Here is an 18802-nt window from a genome sequence, read left to right on the forward strand (position 1 = left end):
TAAGTTTCAAAATGAGGTATGACATCACAGATATTTCTTCACATACATAATTGATATGTTCCTCTAGTGAAGTTACTGTAAATACCTAAAATTTTACTGACTTCTACTTCATTTGACATTCCCATTAGCAGTGGTTGAGTTTTATCAGGATTACACAGGAATATATTAGCTGCAAACCAGTCGAAGGCTGTATCAAGAGTTCCTTTTGTTATCCTATTCACATCTGAAATTCTCTGATGTGTGGCAAGTAGTGTTGTTTCGTCAGAATACCATAAGAGAGAGTGAGCTATGTTATTAATTAAATCATAGCTTGGTGTAATGAAGAATAATGGTCCAAGAATAGTTCCTTGTGGAACAACTGTGCTGATTCCCATTAAGGAAGAATTTACATTTCTGACTGAGTCGGATTATTTCCTGTTGCTTAAATAAGAGTGCATCACAGTTAAAATGATCCAAGGCATCTCTTAAAACTCCAACTCCCTTAGTAATATGTCAACAGGAATGCAACCGGATGTTTTGCTTCGATCACGTAGTAGCAGTGATACCAAATTTTTTCTCTTCAAGAGCTGTTAAAGTTTGATCAACACTTTCCAAAATGGCCATTGTTGTGTTTCTCCCCTTGCGAAAACGAAACTGATTGTTACATAGAAGAATGTGTTTCTCAAAGCAGTTCCTTATTTGTGTGTGTAGCAGTGTCTCAAATATCTTTGAAAATTTTGGCAGAATTGAAACTGTTCTGTAGCTTTGGGGAAATTGTTTGTCCCCTTTCTTGAAAAGAGTTATAACTTTTGATACCTTGAGTGATTTCGGAAATACTCCAAATTCTACACATTTGTTAAAAATAAAAGCTATGATGGAGAGACTGAGTGTGTTGTCTTTTTAATGATCTAATTCGACAATCAGCAGCAGTCCACACTTATAGAATTTGAAAATTTAGATACAGCTTTTATAATGTCAGCAGATGTGATAGTCCTCTATTGAAATACCTGGTCACCTGGCAGTTGGGTTCCAGTCAGGTCCATTACTGACAAAACTGTTGCTTTAATATTGTTTCCTATTTCTTTAACTGAGTTTAAAAAATAGTCACTTAATTCCTCAGGATTGATCAGAGCTGCTTGTATGCATATTGGAGTGTCCCCTTGTTTTATTACTAGCCACACTGCCTTGCATTTTTGGGAGCTCTTTCTATGCAGTTTTCACTGCCAGTTTTTTCACTGCAAATGGCCTTCCCACAGTGGAAACACCGTATCCTGTCAGATCATCAAAGTTCAGTGCTGTCGGGCTGGGCTAGCGCTTGGATGGTTGACCATCTGGTCTGCCAAGTAATGTTGGTAAGTGGGGTGCACTCAGTCCTTGTGAGGCAAACTGAGGAGCTACTTGATTGAGAAGTAGCGGCTCCAGTCTCGTAAACTGACATACGGCTGGGAGTGTGGTAAGCTGACCACATACCCTCCATATCTTCATCCGGTGATGCCTGTGGGCTGAGGATGACACGGTGGTTGGTCAGTACCGTTGGGCCTTCATGGCCTGTTCGAGCGGCGATTAGTTTTAATTTTTTCACCAGGAGCAGCTTAGTTTTGTAGAATTTGTGCATTTGAGATAGAACCTATAAATGTTCTCTCTCTGTTCTGTCCATTGGGTACATGCTTGCATATGCATGAGGTACAGTATGAAGATGTTTATTCTGACTTCCTTAAGTTCTTCAGGAAACCAGTTCCACCTTTCATTGTTTGCTGCACTTGGATATCTAACTTTTGTTATTGATGATCAAGAATGCCATAATTCTGTGTATTTCTTTAAAAAGTTATCAAATGCCATTTCAGCTCTCTCTTTCTCTGACCGACAATTATTCAGGTTGGTCCATTGATCGTGACCAGGCCACATGTCTCACGAAATAAGCGTCAAACGAAAAACCTACAAAGAACAAAACTTGTCTAGCTTGAAGGGGGAAACCAGATGGCGCTATGGTTGGCCCGCTAGATGGTGGTGCCATAGGTCAAACGGATATCAACTGTATTTTTTAAAATAGAAACCCCCATTTTTTATTACATATTCGTGTAGTACGTAAAGAAATATTAATGTTTTAGTTGGACCACTTTTTTCACTTAGTGATAGATGGCGCTGCAATAGTCACAAACATATGGCTCAAAGTTTTAGACGAACTGTTGGTAATAGGTAGTTTTTTTTTTTTTTTAATTAAAATACAGAATGTAGGTATGTTTCAACATTTTATTTCGGTTCTTCCAATGTGATACACGTACCTTTGTGAACTTATCATTTCTGAGAATGCGTGCTGTTAGTGTGACTACCTGTAAATACCACATTAATGCAATAAATGCTAAAAATGATGTCCGTCAACCTCAATGCATTTGGCAATATGTGTAACGACATTCCTCTCAGCAGCGAGTAGTTCGCCTTCCACATGTTGTCAGGCATTGTTGGTGGATCACGACAGCAAATATCATTCAACCTTCCCCACAGAAAGAAATCCGGGGACGTCAGATCTGATGAACGTGCGGCCCATGGTATGGTGCTTTGATGACCAATCCTCCTGTCATGAAACATGCTATTCAATACTGCTTCAACAGCACGCAAGCTATGTGCCGGACATCCATCTTGTTGAAAGTACATCACCATCCTGTCATGCAGTGAAACATCTTGTAGTAACATCGGTAGAACATTACGCAGGAAATCAGCATACATTGCACCATTTAGATTGCCATCGATAAAATGGAGGCCAATTATCCTTCCTCCCATAATGCCGCACCATACATTAACCCACCAAGGTCGCTGATGTTCCTCTTGTCGCAGCCATTGTGGATTTTCCATTACCCAATAGTGCATATTGCGCTGGTTTACGTTACCGCTGTTGGTGAATGATGCTTCGTCGCTAAATATATTGCGTGCAAAAAATCTGCCATTGTCCCGTAATTTCCCTTGTGCCCAGTGGCAGAACTGTACACAACGTTCAAAGTCCTCACCATGCAATTCCTGGTGAATAGGATTATGGTACGGGTGCAATCGATATTGATGTAGCATTCTCAACGACGTTTTTGAGATTCCCAATTCTAACGCAATTTGTCTGCTACTGATGTGCGGATTAACCGCGACAGCAGCTAAAACACCTACTTGGGCATCATCATTTGTTGCAGGTCGTGGTTGACGTTTCACATGTGGTTGAACACTTCCTGTTTCCTTAAATAACGTAACTATCCAGCGAAATGCCTCCTCCATATGCACAGCACATAAACAACAGGTCAATGACAAAATGTTCCCTCGGGATACAATTATTCTCTGTGCATGATCTACTGTCCTTCATAGTTCGGGGAAACAATTATTCCCTGTGCATGACCTACTGTCCTTCATAGTTCGGGGAAACAATTATTCTCTATGCATGATCTATTGTCTGACACTGCTCATCACCGAGTTCCTGAAACACGGAGTATAATGCCTTTAAAACAATGTGTCAATTATATGTGTAAGACAAATAGTGCTCTCAAAGGTAAACCTCTATTCCAATACCTACAGAATCAGAACAAAGAACTTACTTTACTTTTTCATGTTTGGAAACCAATCACAGTCTTTCACTCCAGTATTGTGCCACATACAGGACTTCTTTCTTGTCCCGCACAAACGATTGAGGTTGTATCCATGCGGACAATTTGGACAGGCCAGGTGGTGTTCCACATCTTGCACAACACCACAATCACACTTCTCGTCATCCACATTACAATGTACCACCTGATCATGTCTGTTTTCACTGGGACCATCACCGTTCTTAAAAAGCTTTACTATTCCTATTATGTTTATAGTATAGAAATCTTTTTGTTCTGTCTTCAGCAACAGAGATAATAGATGATTCCCATCCAACATGAGAACAAACATCTAGTCAACACTAAGAGATATTCAGCATTCCTCCACATCGAACAAAACTGACTGTCAAATGTTGCTTTAGGCAAATACCTTTGATTATTGATCACATGAGTACCTGCACACCAAAAGCAGTTGATTTATGGGTTATAATGGAGGCTGCAGAAATTAGGAGAATTATTTGGAAAGATAATTATTTTGTCATGTTTAAATAGAGCAATTTATACCTAAGGCCGGTATTACACTATCAAATTTCTTTGTCCAATATCTTTGTCAAAGATATTTGATAGTGTAATAGGGACTTTGTCAAATGTCGTCCAATATTTGATCAAATCTAGGGCCTTGCTGTATATTTGACCAAAGAAACCGCTTATCTTCTGTTCACTGCAATGTGACAAGTTACCACATGGAGCGCTAGCATCGCTGCAGCGTTCTGTCGTCTGTAGTGTTTTTATAACCATTGCCGGTAAATACAATTGGTGTGTGCCGACAACTACAAAATTAATAGAGCTGTCTGAAGCTGATGAGGCGATTTACAACATGAGGCACGCTGAATACAAAAATAGATTAAGAAGATTAGAGACCTAACCTGACCTGACCTAACCTAACCCAACCTAACATAACCCTCTCCTGTAGCAAGGAATCAGAGTGTTATAGTGAGCCTGTCTTCTGAAGACGTAGCAGTTCTTAAGTGAATATTGTGGTCTGTGATATGAGGATACACTTCATTGAGCACATACAGAAATGTATGCTCATCCATTCTTAAGTAATTGATGTACGACTTGACGTCTTCCACTGTAAGCTCACATAACAAGTTTTGTTGAATGCTTTTATCATGTCGTCGTAAAACCCACGGCTTCACCCAGATTAGATTAGTTTTTCGTTCCATAGATCCGTGCTGAGGAGATCCTCGTGGATGTGGAACATGTCGATTTTTTTAAGCTGAAATAACAATACTAATAGTATGAATAAATACAATACATCATTTGTTTCTATTAAAAATTTCGCCAATGGAGTAGAAGGAGTTGGCCAGTAGTAAGTCTTTCAGGCTCCTTTTAAACTGATCTTTATTTCTAACTAAATTTTTTATGTTTGCTGGCAAATTATTGAAGATGAGTGTTCCTGAGTAGTGGACCCCTTTTTCAACTAAAGTAAGTGCTTTTAAGTCCTTGTGCAGATCATTTTTGTTCCTGGTATTGTATGTATGAACTGAGTTGTTTGTTGGAAAAAGAGATATATATTACTTACGACAAATTTCATTAAGAAGTAAATATACTGAGAGGCAGTAGTTAGTATACCCAGTTCTTTGAAGAGGTTTCTGCCGGAGGTCCGTGAATTTACTTCGCAAATAATACGTATTACACGCTTTTGGACCTTGAAAACATTTGTTTGACTTCAAGATTTACCCCCAAAATATTATCCCATATGACATTATGGAATGAAAGTATGCAAGCTTTTTCATTTTTATGTTGCCTATGTCTGCTAACACTCGAATTGCAAATACAGATTTGTTACAGCCTTTCTGAAGTTCTGTGGTGTGCTCCTCCCAACTGAATTTATTATCAAGTTGTAATCCCAGGACTTTTAAAACTGTCAACCTCGTATGTATGGTTCCATTTTTTCCCCCCACTTCTTTTCCGCATGTGCACACAATGCAATTGGAGTACGTAGAACTGCTGCGGTTAAATAAATAGTTGTTGTCAGCCATTTTGAACTTTGACGAAAAATTTGATGACAGTGTAATACCCCTTCTAGCACTACGTCAAAGATCTTTGTCAAATATATTGGACGGAATATTGGATCACATCTTTGATCAAATCTTTGACAAAGAAATTTGATAGCGTAATACCGGCCTAAGGGCTGACTGACTCCGGCAACCATGTATGCAGTCCCACACAAAATTGTACCAACAGTTCAAGAGTCACAGTTGAATGTGGCAGGCCATCACTGGGGCTGTAACAGGTCTGTGCAACCTTAATGTGGTGGTGGTGGTGGTGGTGGTGGTGGTGGACTCCTTGTCCAACAACTTTTGTTCAGTGCCAGGTCTCTGTAGACATTCTGCAAGTGCATATGAATAACTGCGGTTCTCCGTCAGTGACAGCTCTCAGTTTGGAACACACCTCCGTTACAGACACCATTTTGAAGGCTACGAATAGAGCCACTATTCAGTGGAATATGAAACTATTGAGGATTATTGAACATCCCTCATTATTTACAAAACTCATGGTTTTTTGTCTGCTTGTAAACTCCAGCACAATCTGCAGGGCTCCATTTTGACTGTGTATGCATTTCAAACATACTTCTGTTCCCTCTGATCAGCCAAATAAATTGCAGCAGTAAAAATAAACTGAATCTTCAATCATCCGAAAAAATATTTATAGCTGCTATTTCTTCTTAACCCTTTAATGACACATGACCAAACATCACTTCTTAGGTCATCTTTTTATCTGAAGCTTTTTCTTGTTCACTGCTTGAAGATTTGTAGTATTGAAATAACCTCCTTACTATCTCGGCAGGTCTATATCTCTTGGTTATCTCTGCATACGATGGATTTGCAGACGTTCTTGAAAGACTGTCACTGCTCCTATTGATGAATTGTTGTCACAAGTTCCACGCTCATGTTCATGAGGTAGAAGTGGCTGATCTGTTGTTCTGCATGGCACATATCAATGCTCTTAGTATCACCTAAAGCACTTTATATGTGAAAAGGCTATAAGCCAGCAGAGGTAGTCACGGCAGATTTCACATTATGTGCATTCCGTAATAATAAATTTGATAATGGTATTTATTCGCCACTGGCTCAAAATTATACTTCAGGAAGACAAAAAAATTGTGGTGCAGTTGCTAATTACAGGTTTTAATTAGCAAATGTATAAGCACAAATACTACATTTAACAGTCATGTGGCATGTAACTGAGCAGAGTAAAACAATACAGTTTATGTCATTCTACCTTTTGCAACGCAAATGTAATATTTGGTAATAACCCCACCAACACAACAAAAAGCTAGAGAAATAAAGCTACATTTATAAGAATTTCAACTAACACGAAATCATGCAGGGAAATAATTAACACTACACAGTTTCAAATGTTTCTGAGCAGGAATATTCACTTCATTGTATTCACAGTTCTCACTCCGCCAAAAGCATGCAGACAAAATTAAGTGATTGGTAGGTGAAGTGTAGCTCTCACAAAGCGTTCAAATAAACTATAACTTACCACTCAATCAATCCACACATTCAAAAAATGTATCATTAAGTTGGTTTTGGAATTTTGGGCCACTTTTCCCTATATTACATTGGTGCCAGCTACATGTCTATAGAAACATCTCCAGGTGCCTTCCCTTTCTTCGACCTGAAATGCCTTTACACAGTTTTTCGGTGTTTCTCCAACAAATTAGTTTATAATCTTATTACTCCTATTTTCAGTTTTTCCTCTTATCACATATTCTACTTTACTGTAGATGTTTATGGACAGTTTTGTTTGTTGTTGTTGTTGTGGTCTTCAGTCCTGAGACTGGCCTGATGCAGCTCTCCATGCTACTCTATCCTGTGCAAGCTTTTTCATCTCCCAGTACCTACTGCAACCTACATCCTTCTGAATCTGCTTAGTGTATTCATCTCTTGGTCTCCCTCTACGATTTTTACCCTCCACGCTGCCCTCCAATACTAAATTGGTGATCCCTTGATGCCTCAGAACATGTCCTACCAACCGATCCCTTCTTCTTTGTTTAGTTCAGCATATTGTACAATATTCTGCTCCAGCTCTGCTTCATGACAGTCAAGCATGCATCTAGTTTATCCGGCTGGGATAAGCTGACTGCCAGGTGACAATATTTCACAGTGCTCGAGCTTCGTTCTGTCACATGCACAGAGTCATTTGCATTGATGTAATCATACTTAAATTGCTACTTACCGTAAAGAAGATGCCTTAATTTTCAAACCGGCACAAATAAAAGACATACCCAACAGCTTTCGGCCACAGCTTTCAACAGCAACAGGGAAACATACATGCGGTTCGAACACACAAACAAGCACACCTCACACACACGACCGCAAACTCCAGCAGCACACCAACTCCAACAGCACAGGCTGCACTGTTAAATAGAAAATATTGATATACAAAACTGCACTCTGCTTGAGAACAACAGCACAAACTGCTAAAGGGGCCACGATATGTAGAAGTGATTTCTCAACTACACAGAAATGTGGCTGAAATTTTGTTGTGAATGAATTACCATGAAAAACAAAACTGCATACCACACCAAACTTCAAGATCCAACACTGAAGGGCATTTTTCAGCAGCTCCAGGTCTGACATTTCAGCACTTTCAATTCATAAGAATAAAATTTTGGTTTTTTTAAGGACAAATTTCTCCATAACATCCTGTTAATACTCTCTCCTCATTAGCTGGTATTGTGTGCACTAAGTGTTGACTGCCTACCTTTACTCTCAGACAGTTAACTGCAAGTTAGCTTTCCGCCCCAACAGCAGTAAATGTTGAACAGTTTGTTCTACACTGTTTCTATTGTTTGAAACTCCTCTAATAGTCATCCTGTTCCATTTGATATATCAATGATACAAATATTTTGATTCATGTCAGTACCCACGCATTTGGCGGCACAGGAATCTACACTCAACATCTGCTGTCCAAAACAGCACATAGGATCATATCAATGTTTAATCCAGATCATTTCCGTTTTAATTGCCATGCGAGAATGCACTTAGAGGAATCATTTAACAACTGCAATTTATACAATTGTTTCAGCCACATACCTGAAGTAAGTTAAGGGAAATTACCCTCGGGCAAAAACAGCAGTTATTGCAACACACTTGCTGGGAACCTGCAGCATGGTTTGTAAACTAGTTGCCTCATTTTTGTCCATGTATAAAACACCATTTAAAATAATTTAGATTTCCTGCTTAATTTTATCTTTTACACTATCCTATACTTAAATACTCCATGTCTCAAAACCAGTGTTTTTTTTTAAAGCTTTGTATCTTACTCTGCACCTTCAGAGTATTTAGGGTTGCAACAAGTTTCCCACATGATTCCTTGTTATTTCCCCAATTTCCAGGCAAGTTTTAGCATTTTTCCCTGACAAATTGAGATCTCAATGGTAAGTTAAGGCATAAGTAAAAAGTAGAGACTTTCGTATTTCTCTCCCATATGAGTGAAAATCCTAGTACTATCAACATGTTTTGCAATACCAGTTTCAAAATGGAGGAAACAAGCCAAATGGTATGTGTATTTCATTAAGCCCACTAAAGCAAAACATTTGGTGACAAAACTCCGCATTTCCTTGGAGTCTCAAGACATTTAAGGAACCTTCACTGATTTCAGAAATAACCTCAGAAAAAAGTAGGCCTGAATTGTATGAGGCAGGGAAGAGTTGTGTAAACCAGCACTATAAGTGACCACCAGTAAAATGTTGGTTCTACTTTGTTCGTTATTACCCACTGTGTTAGGTCTTATTTTACAGATATTGTGCGATTTTCTTTTCAAGAAATATGAGTATGTAGCATACAAACCACCAGTGACTGCCACAGTTTTTTTTATCATCCATTCTGCCCAACATATAAATTGCTTTCAAAGTGCCAAAATGTACTAAAGTAAATAGAATGTAAAGTCGCACTGTATGGTCTACTTCTGGTGAGGCAGTCGCAATTCTTGAAATGCACTGCCTGTGACGTCTGACCTGCCGAGGAGCACCACAGTGCTGGGTCCTTTGATAAACCACGAAATTGCGCCACACACAAACAGGCCTAGCATCAGCGCAGATCGGAGAGACTAGATCCAACAGGCAGAGCTATCACGCGCGCCATACAACAGCCAGTGTCAGCCATGTACTACCTCCAAACACTGCTTGTACATCACAAGTGAAGCTCAGATGCAGTCCACGAAAAACATTTGGACCTCCAATCAATTGCTGTTTATTAAACTGCCCAGTCAAGTCAATATCAATTGCTTTTAAGCTCCGATACACAGGTACACTGCACCGCCAGCAATGACGGTAACCACGTGGGCAGAGGCATTGCTGTGGCACGTAAACACAAGTGAACGTAGCAAGCAAAAAACACACACACACACACACACACACACAGAGAGAGTAAAGAAACCATTTCATCTCCTAAGACATGATTGCCAGTTTTTCTTTTCAAATTTCGCAGACATTTGAAATTTCCTGATTTCTCCGAATTTGTGGCAACCCTGGCATTATTCCTTACACTTTAAATTGTTTAGGAGTGACCATTATCATCTGACTAGAGTTTAATACTTTCATTCACTGCCTGGATGAATGCAACTGACAAATGTTTTACTCTTCTCAGCAAATCTTAATTTAACCAGCTAAGAACTAGTTTTGGAACATATGAACACTTTACATTCACCAGTTTGTATAACTGAATTCAGTACACCTATGGTTCAATTAAAATTTATTATGTCCATAACTCACTTTACACTTACAATTTGACCAAATGCTAACTATGCTATACAGTACAATAGGAATATACAATTTTATGATAAACTCAAGTCGTGCAGATACTTCAAACCATTCACAAAGCTTTCTGCAAATATTCATCAAAGAGATAAAGGGACAGACTGCGCTCTGGCTGTTTGTCCTCTGCAAGTAATTTTATCAGATCGTTAGCATAGCCTGATAGATCCCTAATGCGCTCTGCAAGTTTATGGACAAATTCATTCTCTAGGTAGGAGCCAACCTGTAACAGGAAGAACATTCTATAAATATTAAGCATGACAATATTCTTGTAGAATGTTTTCTGCATTGGAGATCTGTTAAGTCTTGTCATCTTTTTCTGAGAAAAGAATTTATGAAAATTATAAAGTAACATTAATAAAGCTGCCAAATTAAACTTAGTACCAGCAACAGTATTTGTCACTGAATCACTAAGAAATGAGTAAAGAAAAGGGAGCCATTGCAACCTGTTTCCAACTTTGGAGTTTCACATGAAACACAGAAGCATAAAGCACAAGATTTTATGCCATACAAAAATTCACACTACTCTAAATGTTGCTCTATCAACTGTCTACAGCAGACTCACTGCCACATACAAGTATGGTTTGCAGAGTAAGGATATAGTAAACTAAAAGCACCCACCATGAAAACTATTCTTAATTTCCAGTTTGCCTATGTAAAGAAAGATGCACTGTATGACATTTCAATATAACCACATTGAATTACCAAGAATACTTTGTATACAGATTAAGCAATGCCCTTACAATATTTTTGGCAACAATTTAGCACAACATTTTAGAAGTAAAATACTGCAATGGAGCTGTACAGGTCAACCAGATGTAGTCCTATTTAATTATTAATTTTATTCTGAATTAAAAATACTGTCAACAGATTTTAACCAAACCACTTACCTCAGCATCATGAGCAGCAAGACTAGGTTCACTGTGGTGTACAACATTCTTTGTGACTCTTCGGTGTATTTCATTTGCTTCATTTGCGAGTAGTTTCTGGCCATCCAAGGCAACTGCAAGGCTCTCCATTTCATTCAGATTCAAGTTGTCACTTGGGAACTAGAAAATTCCAATTAATAGAAAACTGAGATTACGAGAGTGAGTCAAATGAAAACCTTAAATATTTTTTCAATATTTATTGTGCAGAAATGGTAAAAAGCTGCATCACTTTTGAACATAATCTCCCCCGCGCTCAATGCAAGTCCTCCCGTGCTTACGAAGTTCATAGATTCCTCTAGAAAAAAATTCTTTTGGTAGTCTGCACAACCACTCGTGCACCGCTTGGCATACCTCTTCATCAGAATGGAACTTCTTTCCTCCCATTGTGTCTTTGCATGGTCCAAACACACGGAAATCACTTGGGGGCAAGGTCTGGTGAGTATGGTGGATGAGGAAGACACTCAAAATGCAGGTCTGTGATTGGTGCAACTGTTGCACGGGCAGTGTGGGGCCTTGCATTGTCATGTTGCTTGCATAAGGACACCTGCTGACAGCAATCTACATCGCTTTGATTTTATTGCAGGCCACAGATTTTTTTTTTTTTAGGAGATCTGTGTATGATGCACTGGTGACAGTTGTCCCTCTAGGCATGTAATGCTCCAAAATGACACTTTGTCCCAAAAAAGTCAGCATAACCTTCCCCACTGATGGTTCTGTTTGAAACATCTTTGGTTTGGTGATGAGGAATGGCACCATTCCTTGCTCGTTACCTTCATTTCCTGTTGGTGGAAGTGAACCCAGGGTTCGTCCCAGTAACGATTCTCGCAAGGAAGCCATCACCTTCTCATTCAAAGTGTCAAAGAAGTTCTTCACAAGCATCAACACGTCGTTCTCTCATTTCAGAGAGTCAGCTGACGTGGCACCCATCTTGTAGACACTTTCTGAAACTGGAGCACATCATGCACAATGTGGTGTGCTGACCCACGACTAATCTGTAAATGTGCATCACTGTAATGAACCTTCATCTGTCAATGAGTTTCAATAGGTTTGACACTTTCTCTACACAAAAACCGAATAACAGAATGTTGTTCTTCGCTGTTGCAAGTTGAAAGTGGGGTGGCTATCTTTATACTTAAATACTGCAACAGTGTGTGTGTGCGCGCATCTGCACTATGCTGCTACCTACAGGCCATTCTGCACAATTTGTAGCACACTTACCAACTTACAGGATAACAGTGTGAAATTTTGATTTCTCACAAATTGAAGGTTTTCGTGTGACTCACCCTTGTACTAAGTGGCAAATAAATTAAGAAAAATGTGTGTGTTTTAATCATGCAACAAGTTTCGAAACTAATACCCACTAGGGGACTGGCTGTCTAGTTTCTTGAGTGGGTACGGGGGTAATGGCAAGTTGAAAGCACTATTAAGAACTTCTGAATAACAAATAACTGCCACTGTCAAGTGCAAAAACTTTTTACATAAAGTTTCTTGCAGTTTTTATCACCATTTATGATGAGAATCTGCTACCAACTATGCATCTGTATCATTGAACAGAGTCCTTTCAATTTGAATTTCTTAGTGAACTGAAGCCCCCTTCTACAATTTATCCTAATTTTTATGAAGTTAGGCAGTGGATCATTTATAGGGTTTTAGGAAGGTTTTTAAATTTTCCACAAATCCTGAAACATGTACCTACTACACAAGATCCATTTCTATATGGATAGAAACATTTACTTAAATTTAAATTTGTGTAAGTGAAAAATATTTGCTAAATACCTTTGTAAAGAGTTCATACAAACAGGCAGTAAAATTTTACTTTTATCAGTGGTAGTGTAGTGCACTGATGTTGGCGACAACCAGCCATGAAGTAAATAATTAGTGCTGTTCCTACTCTACGACTGACGGGTTCTTGTCTATACCTTTGTCCACTCGGTACATTTAATTATCCTTGTAAAATTGAGTTAATAAGAACATTGCAGATGCCAGCATCAATGGTTGTTGCCACCATCAGCACACTATGCCTCTACTGCGAAATTTAACGAAACATGTAGCAGTAAAGCCAGCTTTTGTAATGTCAGTCAAGAATTAGAGCTGACATTACATGCACTGTAGAGGTCAGTCAGTAACTAAATTCATAACCACCAGAGCAATTTGTTTATGGTATCCCGGACATTAATTCAGTAGGAAGTATGAGCCTTCAATTTCTGACATACAATAAATGCCACCAACATTACACATTTAACAGCTCCATGTGCACATTTGTGTGACTTAACTACCAGCTATTTTCTTTCATTTTGTTATTGGCATGTCCATGTTAAGTGATGTCGATTGTGCAGTCAATGCTAATTTGTGAGGGAGCATTTGCTTAGCCAAGTATTTTCATTTACTCATTTCATACGATAGCATTTGCTAAGTGGAAAATGGTAAGCGGAACACACAGCATTTAGGCATTATTTGAAATGCTAAGTTAATGTATTTAAATTAAAGCTTAAGTATATGGATACTTTTTGAAGTAGTTGGAACACAGAATGGATTGCCAAATTCCATCATTTAAAAAGAATTAAAGCTATCTGAAATTGCTGTTGCTATAACTGAGTTTGAACCAAGTCCATTATGTATACAATGTCTTCTACTAATGGCTAGTAGACTGTTCTTGCTGGTTCTGCTCTATGTTAGCTAGCTAATAGTTTTTAACGTTTAATCCTCAAGATACTCTTCGATATGCCATTTATGGTAACTCAAGGTAATGCTTCTACTCGTGCAGATATGCCTAGTGGTTTTTTATGTAAACCTTTGTGTCCAGAGAATGTCGTAAAAAAAGTCTTAAGTTCCTTAAGTTTTGTGAGCATTTCAATGAAGTTCCAATTGGTTGGAGATATGACTGTATTATAGTATTTAATGTTTACATGGCCATAACTACATTAAAACTACACACCTATCTCGCAAAAGGCCGAAATGTGACAGCCTTGCCGCATCCTCAGCCTTCACCTTTGAATACTGAAGAGAAGATACATTGTTTAGTCCCCTTATTTGATTTTAGTCCCCTTCACCAGAGTGGTGTCCAACTGAAAGGTTTACACCAGACCCCTAAGTGACATTAACAAAATTTATTCCTAGAGAAAAAAAATAATTTGCTTCCACTTTTAAGGATCCTAGGAAACTTATGTATCCAAAATATTCCCTCACTATGGAGCAGTAAGCATTATGAACCATGTTAACATGTAGCCAATACAACCATTTACACGGTATTTTCAACTTTCACTGTGTTACAAATTCGAATTCATAAAACTACGGTACAGCGTAGTATGTTAAGTATAGCTATTGAACATTTTGTAACGCTTATGTGACAGTCGAGATTAAAGGAAACTGACCAGTTTCATAAATCTTACAAAACTGGCATATGGGTCAAATTATGACTGGTGGCGAAGAAGGATCACCATTTAAATAAAGATTCCCCCTATGTAAACAAAGAGATCTTACACGTAACTTACATCAAGTTTCCGTGGTATCGGGTCGAATTTCACTGCGCCACCTCTCTTGGTAATATATTTTATCAAATCAATAGATTGTTCCCACATTTCATCAGACAACTTGCGGTACAAGTTCTCAAAACCATGTCTGTTTTTCTCGAAATTCTTGAAGTACGAAGACTGCAAAGAAGAATTTGTTAGACGAAGAATTTGTTAGACGCATTGCCTTAATTTTAAAGAGATTATACACAATAACACTCACCAGCAGAAGATATTGGTAACTGTGATTGAAATGTATGTTCATGTAGCGTGAAAGTTCTGACTCAATTGCAGGAAACTCTCCATATTTTGCTGTGCAGGTGGTGAAGTCATCTTGGAAATGAAAGAAACAGTGTTAAATTACGAATAAGTAATGTAGACGTATAAAAATTGAAACTACCATCTGTAATTAAAGTTTATAATTCATAGTGCACTATCACAGCACAAAATATTAACAATTCAATGTTTACCGTAGCGTGTCACCACTATAAACACCCAAAAAATTCGTTAAAATTCTCTTACTCATTTTATAGTAGCAAAATTGTAACAAGGTATAAATTTTCTAAACCACAAATGATTCACTGAATAAAATGCATACCAATGCGTTTGGTAAGAACGATACACAAGTCCAGAGTGAGAATTATTCATATGTAATAAATATCCTCTTACCTCTTCCGCTACAGATCTTACTATCATAACAGAACTGCGAAGCAAATGCAGCTGAAAGAAGGCAGATGAACACGCCAAATACCTTCATGATGAACCTAAAATATGAATATTACCAAGATCACAGACAACGTGTTAGCTTTAAATAATACTGCAAGTATCATATAACTGAACAACACTTTACCAACAATAAGTAGGCCTTCAACCTGATTTATTGTCCCGTTCACCACGAAATTACACTTTACTTGGTTACAACTTGCGTTCTTTCCACTAACTACAGATCTCCCAACTCGCTCGTCTTCATTTAACCAATGCTGGCGTAGCAACACTTGATTTTCAACCAATGCGCAGTAGACACTCTGCGCATTGCGCAGTACAGCAGATAACGACTGCCCTCTGTTTTCCCCCACCACAGTTGTTATCGTGCAATGGAGCTTGTGCGCTGTGGTCGAATGTGACTATAACTAAAGAACATTTTAGGTAGTGTGCGTAGTCGCCTTCTATGCCAGTGTGTGTAAAGGTAGACTAGCGAGCTCAACGAAAAACCCAGCGTGTGAATTAGCTTGGAGTTCATTTCGTCTTATAATTGTGAAACTATCAAATATTTTGGCAATGGCGAGTGGTATGAAAGTGGTCAGTGTTGGTGTGGCACTGCTCGGTTTATTCAGTTTCGTCACTTCGCAATCTCCGTTGTCATGTGAGTATAACATAAAACAACGTGACTCGAAGTGCTCTTTAACAAGTGTATTTCGTGTTTTGCGACTGTGGCTTTTTGTTGAATTTATGTAGTTACAAAATATTAATCATTACTGAGAAATTTTGTCAGTGTTGTCGAATGTAAACCCCGTGAAATGTTGTTGTACTTACTGTGTTGGTCCATAATTTTCTTGTAGGCCTAGTTAATGTTGTTAGGTATGGGTTTACGAAAAACGTTCGGTTTGCAGGCTCTGCTGTATTCAGTGATGGGTCAACGCAGTGGGTTGACATGGTGGAACCCTGTGTGTTCATGGTGAAAGAACAAATACAAAGGGAAGTCAATGCGTCCATGGCGTACGTAGCAATGGTGAGTTGAAGCATCATGAATGGAAATATAAAACATTTGGGATACACTGCTCGTATCGGACTGTTGTTTCATATTCAGCAGCCATGAAATAAATGTTCATGTTTATAAGGTATCGCTTCTGTAACCGAAAAGAGTAATGGTTTTTCATTTTATTTTCAGGGCGCATATTTTTCAAGAGATACCGTCAACAGGCCAGGATTTGCCAAGATGTTTTTCGATAGCGCAAAAGAGGAACGTGATCATGCCATCAAGCTGATAGATTATTTGCTAATGCGTGGTGAAACGCTGGAGGATATAAAGAGTCTTATAGTAGTATCTGTAAGTACATAAACTATTTTGTGCTATAATATCTCATGTTTTTGAGAGATTTTGTACGGAATTTTTTTTGTAAGTTTACTATACAAGAAAAAATTTACAGCCACCAAAAAAGCTGGAGTGGAGGGATGGTGTCAAAGCCTTGAAGGACGCACTTGAACTTGAGGGAAATGTAACTGTTGCCATAACATCAGTGATTAAGGAATGCGAGTCCCCCAAGACCAAGGGTCAGAAACCTGGTATTGGCAATAAGCCAGGTCGTAAAGCAAAAGAGTCATTCAACGATTATCATGTATGTATTGTTTGTTTAAACTACCTACTTCATGAACAGAAATTGTGGGTTAAAAGCTATTGTAGAATATTTTGGCAGTGCTATATTGTGTAAGCAAATAATTAAAAAATGTGCATAGTACATTTATTTTCAAATTCATGAACGTTTGGAATTGCCAGTCTTGACTTTATTCTTTCGGAAATATTAAGCAGTGTAGATGAAATATTTCTTTAATTTATGTGGAAGATAAAAACCATTGTTCTCCATGTATTCTGAACATACCTTGAGCATTTTTTAAGTTGATTTATGCATTCAAAAATTTATTCAAATTCTTAGAGCTGTAAATGTATATATTAACAATGTTTCCTACCATGTGATTATTCATTCCCGAGCTACACACAAATCGTAAGACATTGGATATTATAGCATGCTCTTTGGTTCTTTTCCAGCTGGTGGATTACCTCACTGGGGTTTATCTTGAAGAGCAGTATCACAGTCAACGTGACCTTGCTGGAAAATTGTACACACTTGGAAAAATGATAGAAAATCATGGCCCTCTTGGAGAATTTTTGTTTGATAAGAAATTATTGAGTGGGGAGGTGCCTGCTTTTGGTTAAGTTGCTGCAATTAAGAACAAATTTTTATACCTGCAGATGTGAACAGTTTTGTCACCTTATTGTAAAGTTACTGATAATGTTTTAGCTGCATCTGAGAGTCCTAGTAGTAATGTAAATAACATTAAATACAATAAAGTTTTCTTAAAGTTGCACTGTGTGTATATTTTTAATCACACCTATAATGCAAAGCTGTATTATGTCTTTTGGGTAAAATTTACATTTTGGAATGCCCCTACCCCCCCCCCCCCCCCAATGAATTTTCAGTGTGGTGCAGGTGTGAGATAGCAAAGTGCCATTACTTGTTACTCAGTCGAGGTAATTTCATTGTTTCATCTGTAACACAAAAAATGCAACTCAATGACCTGTTATAGTGGTATTAGAACTGAATTTAATTGGTGCCAACACCGTTGTGCAATATAATACAAGAACTCTAATATGTTAATTTTCAACAATACAAAAAATGTGTGAAATACAAGAAATCCACTCCAGCAGCAAAAACATAAAATTAACAGCCAATCACAAAGTTGAAATCTTAATGTTTGTGTCTAGACCCTATCACATGATTGTACTAACAAAGGAATTGCACCCACTTGTCATAGGTTTCATCATAATTTTTGGTATACATAGGGTTTGGTCAGAAATGAAACTGAAAGCAGATGCTCGGGTGTCCAGGCATTTAGGAACAGAGCAATTTTTACACAGGTCGAGTGATAAATTGGCCATTTGTTAGTATGGTTTCCAGGAAGTGGTTGGTGCAGTGCAGTGGAGTGGGCACAGAATGGTAATGCGAAGGTTGCGAGATTGAATTTCTATGTCGAAACTTAATTTTCAATTTTTGTTACTTCAACTAGGCCTACAAATAAGCTGAAATAAAGCTCAGTATACTGCGTTTACACTTCTGTAGGAGACTACTAGGAAAGGCAAAGGAAAATTTGGGTTTGCAAATTTCGTGGATGGGAATGTAGAGGGCACGTAAGATTTTCGTACATAAAATTACTTTCATTATTTTACAGATGATTTACATGTGTTAAGGTGGTATTCATCATAAAAACAGCTGAAGCAGTTTT

General features: G+C 38.2%; 2 protein-coding genes across 3 annotated transcripts; one reads left to right on the plus strand and one right to left on the minus strand.

Annotated features, from left to right (window-relative positions):
* Positions 1 to 10286: 10286 nt before the first annotated feature.
* LOC124615310 (ferritin heavy chain) lies at positions 10287 to 15813 on the minus strand. 2 transcript variants are annotated; one of them, XM_047143102.1, is made up of 6 exons: positions 15654 to 15813; positions 15473 to 15567; positions 15027 to 15136; positions 14786 to 14944; positions 11256 to 11414; positions 10287 to 10588 (listed from the first exon to the last, which is right to left on the minus strand). In XM_047143102.1, exons 2-6 carry the CDS (start codon positions 15558 to 15560, stop codon positions 10424 to 10426), a joined length of 681 nt encoding a protein of 226 aa, XP_046999058.1. In that variant the 5' UTR covers positions 15561 to 15567; positions 15654 to 15813; the 3' UTR covers positions 10287 to 10423. The 2 variants fall into 2 exon arrangements, with proteins under 2 accessions (XP_046999058.1, XP_046999067.1); XM_047143111.1 differs by having other exon boundaries at positions 15676 to 15787.
* Positions 15814 to 15885: 72 nt separating this feature from the next.
* LOC124615299 (ferritin subunit) lies at positions 15886 to 17885 on the plus strand. The gene is made up of 5 exons (XM_047143090.1): positions 15886 to 16166; positions 16414 to 16532; positions 16692 to 16850; positions 16951 to 17139; positions 17568 to 17885. Exons 1-5 carry the CDS (start codon positions 16082 to 16084, stop codon positions 17733 to 17735), a joined length of 720 nt encoding a protein of 239 aa, XP_046999046.1. The 5' UTR covers positions 15886 to 16081; the 3' UTR covers positions 17736 to 17885.
* Positions 17886 to 18802: the final 917 nt, after the last annotated feature.

The sequence above is a fragment of the Schistocerca americana genome, chromosome 1 (genome assembly GCF_021461395.2).
Source record: "Schistocerca americana isolate TAMUIC-IGC-003095 chromosome 1, iqSchAmer2.1, whole genome shotgun sequence".
Lineage (NCBI taxonomy): Eukaryota > Metazoa > Arthropoda > Insecta > Orthoptera > Acrididae > Schistocerca > Schistocerca americana.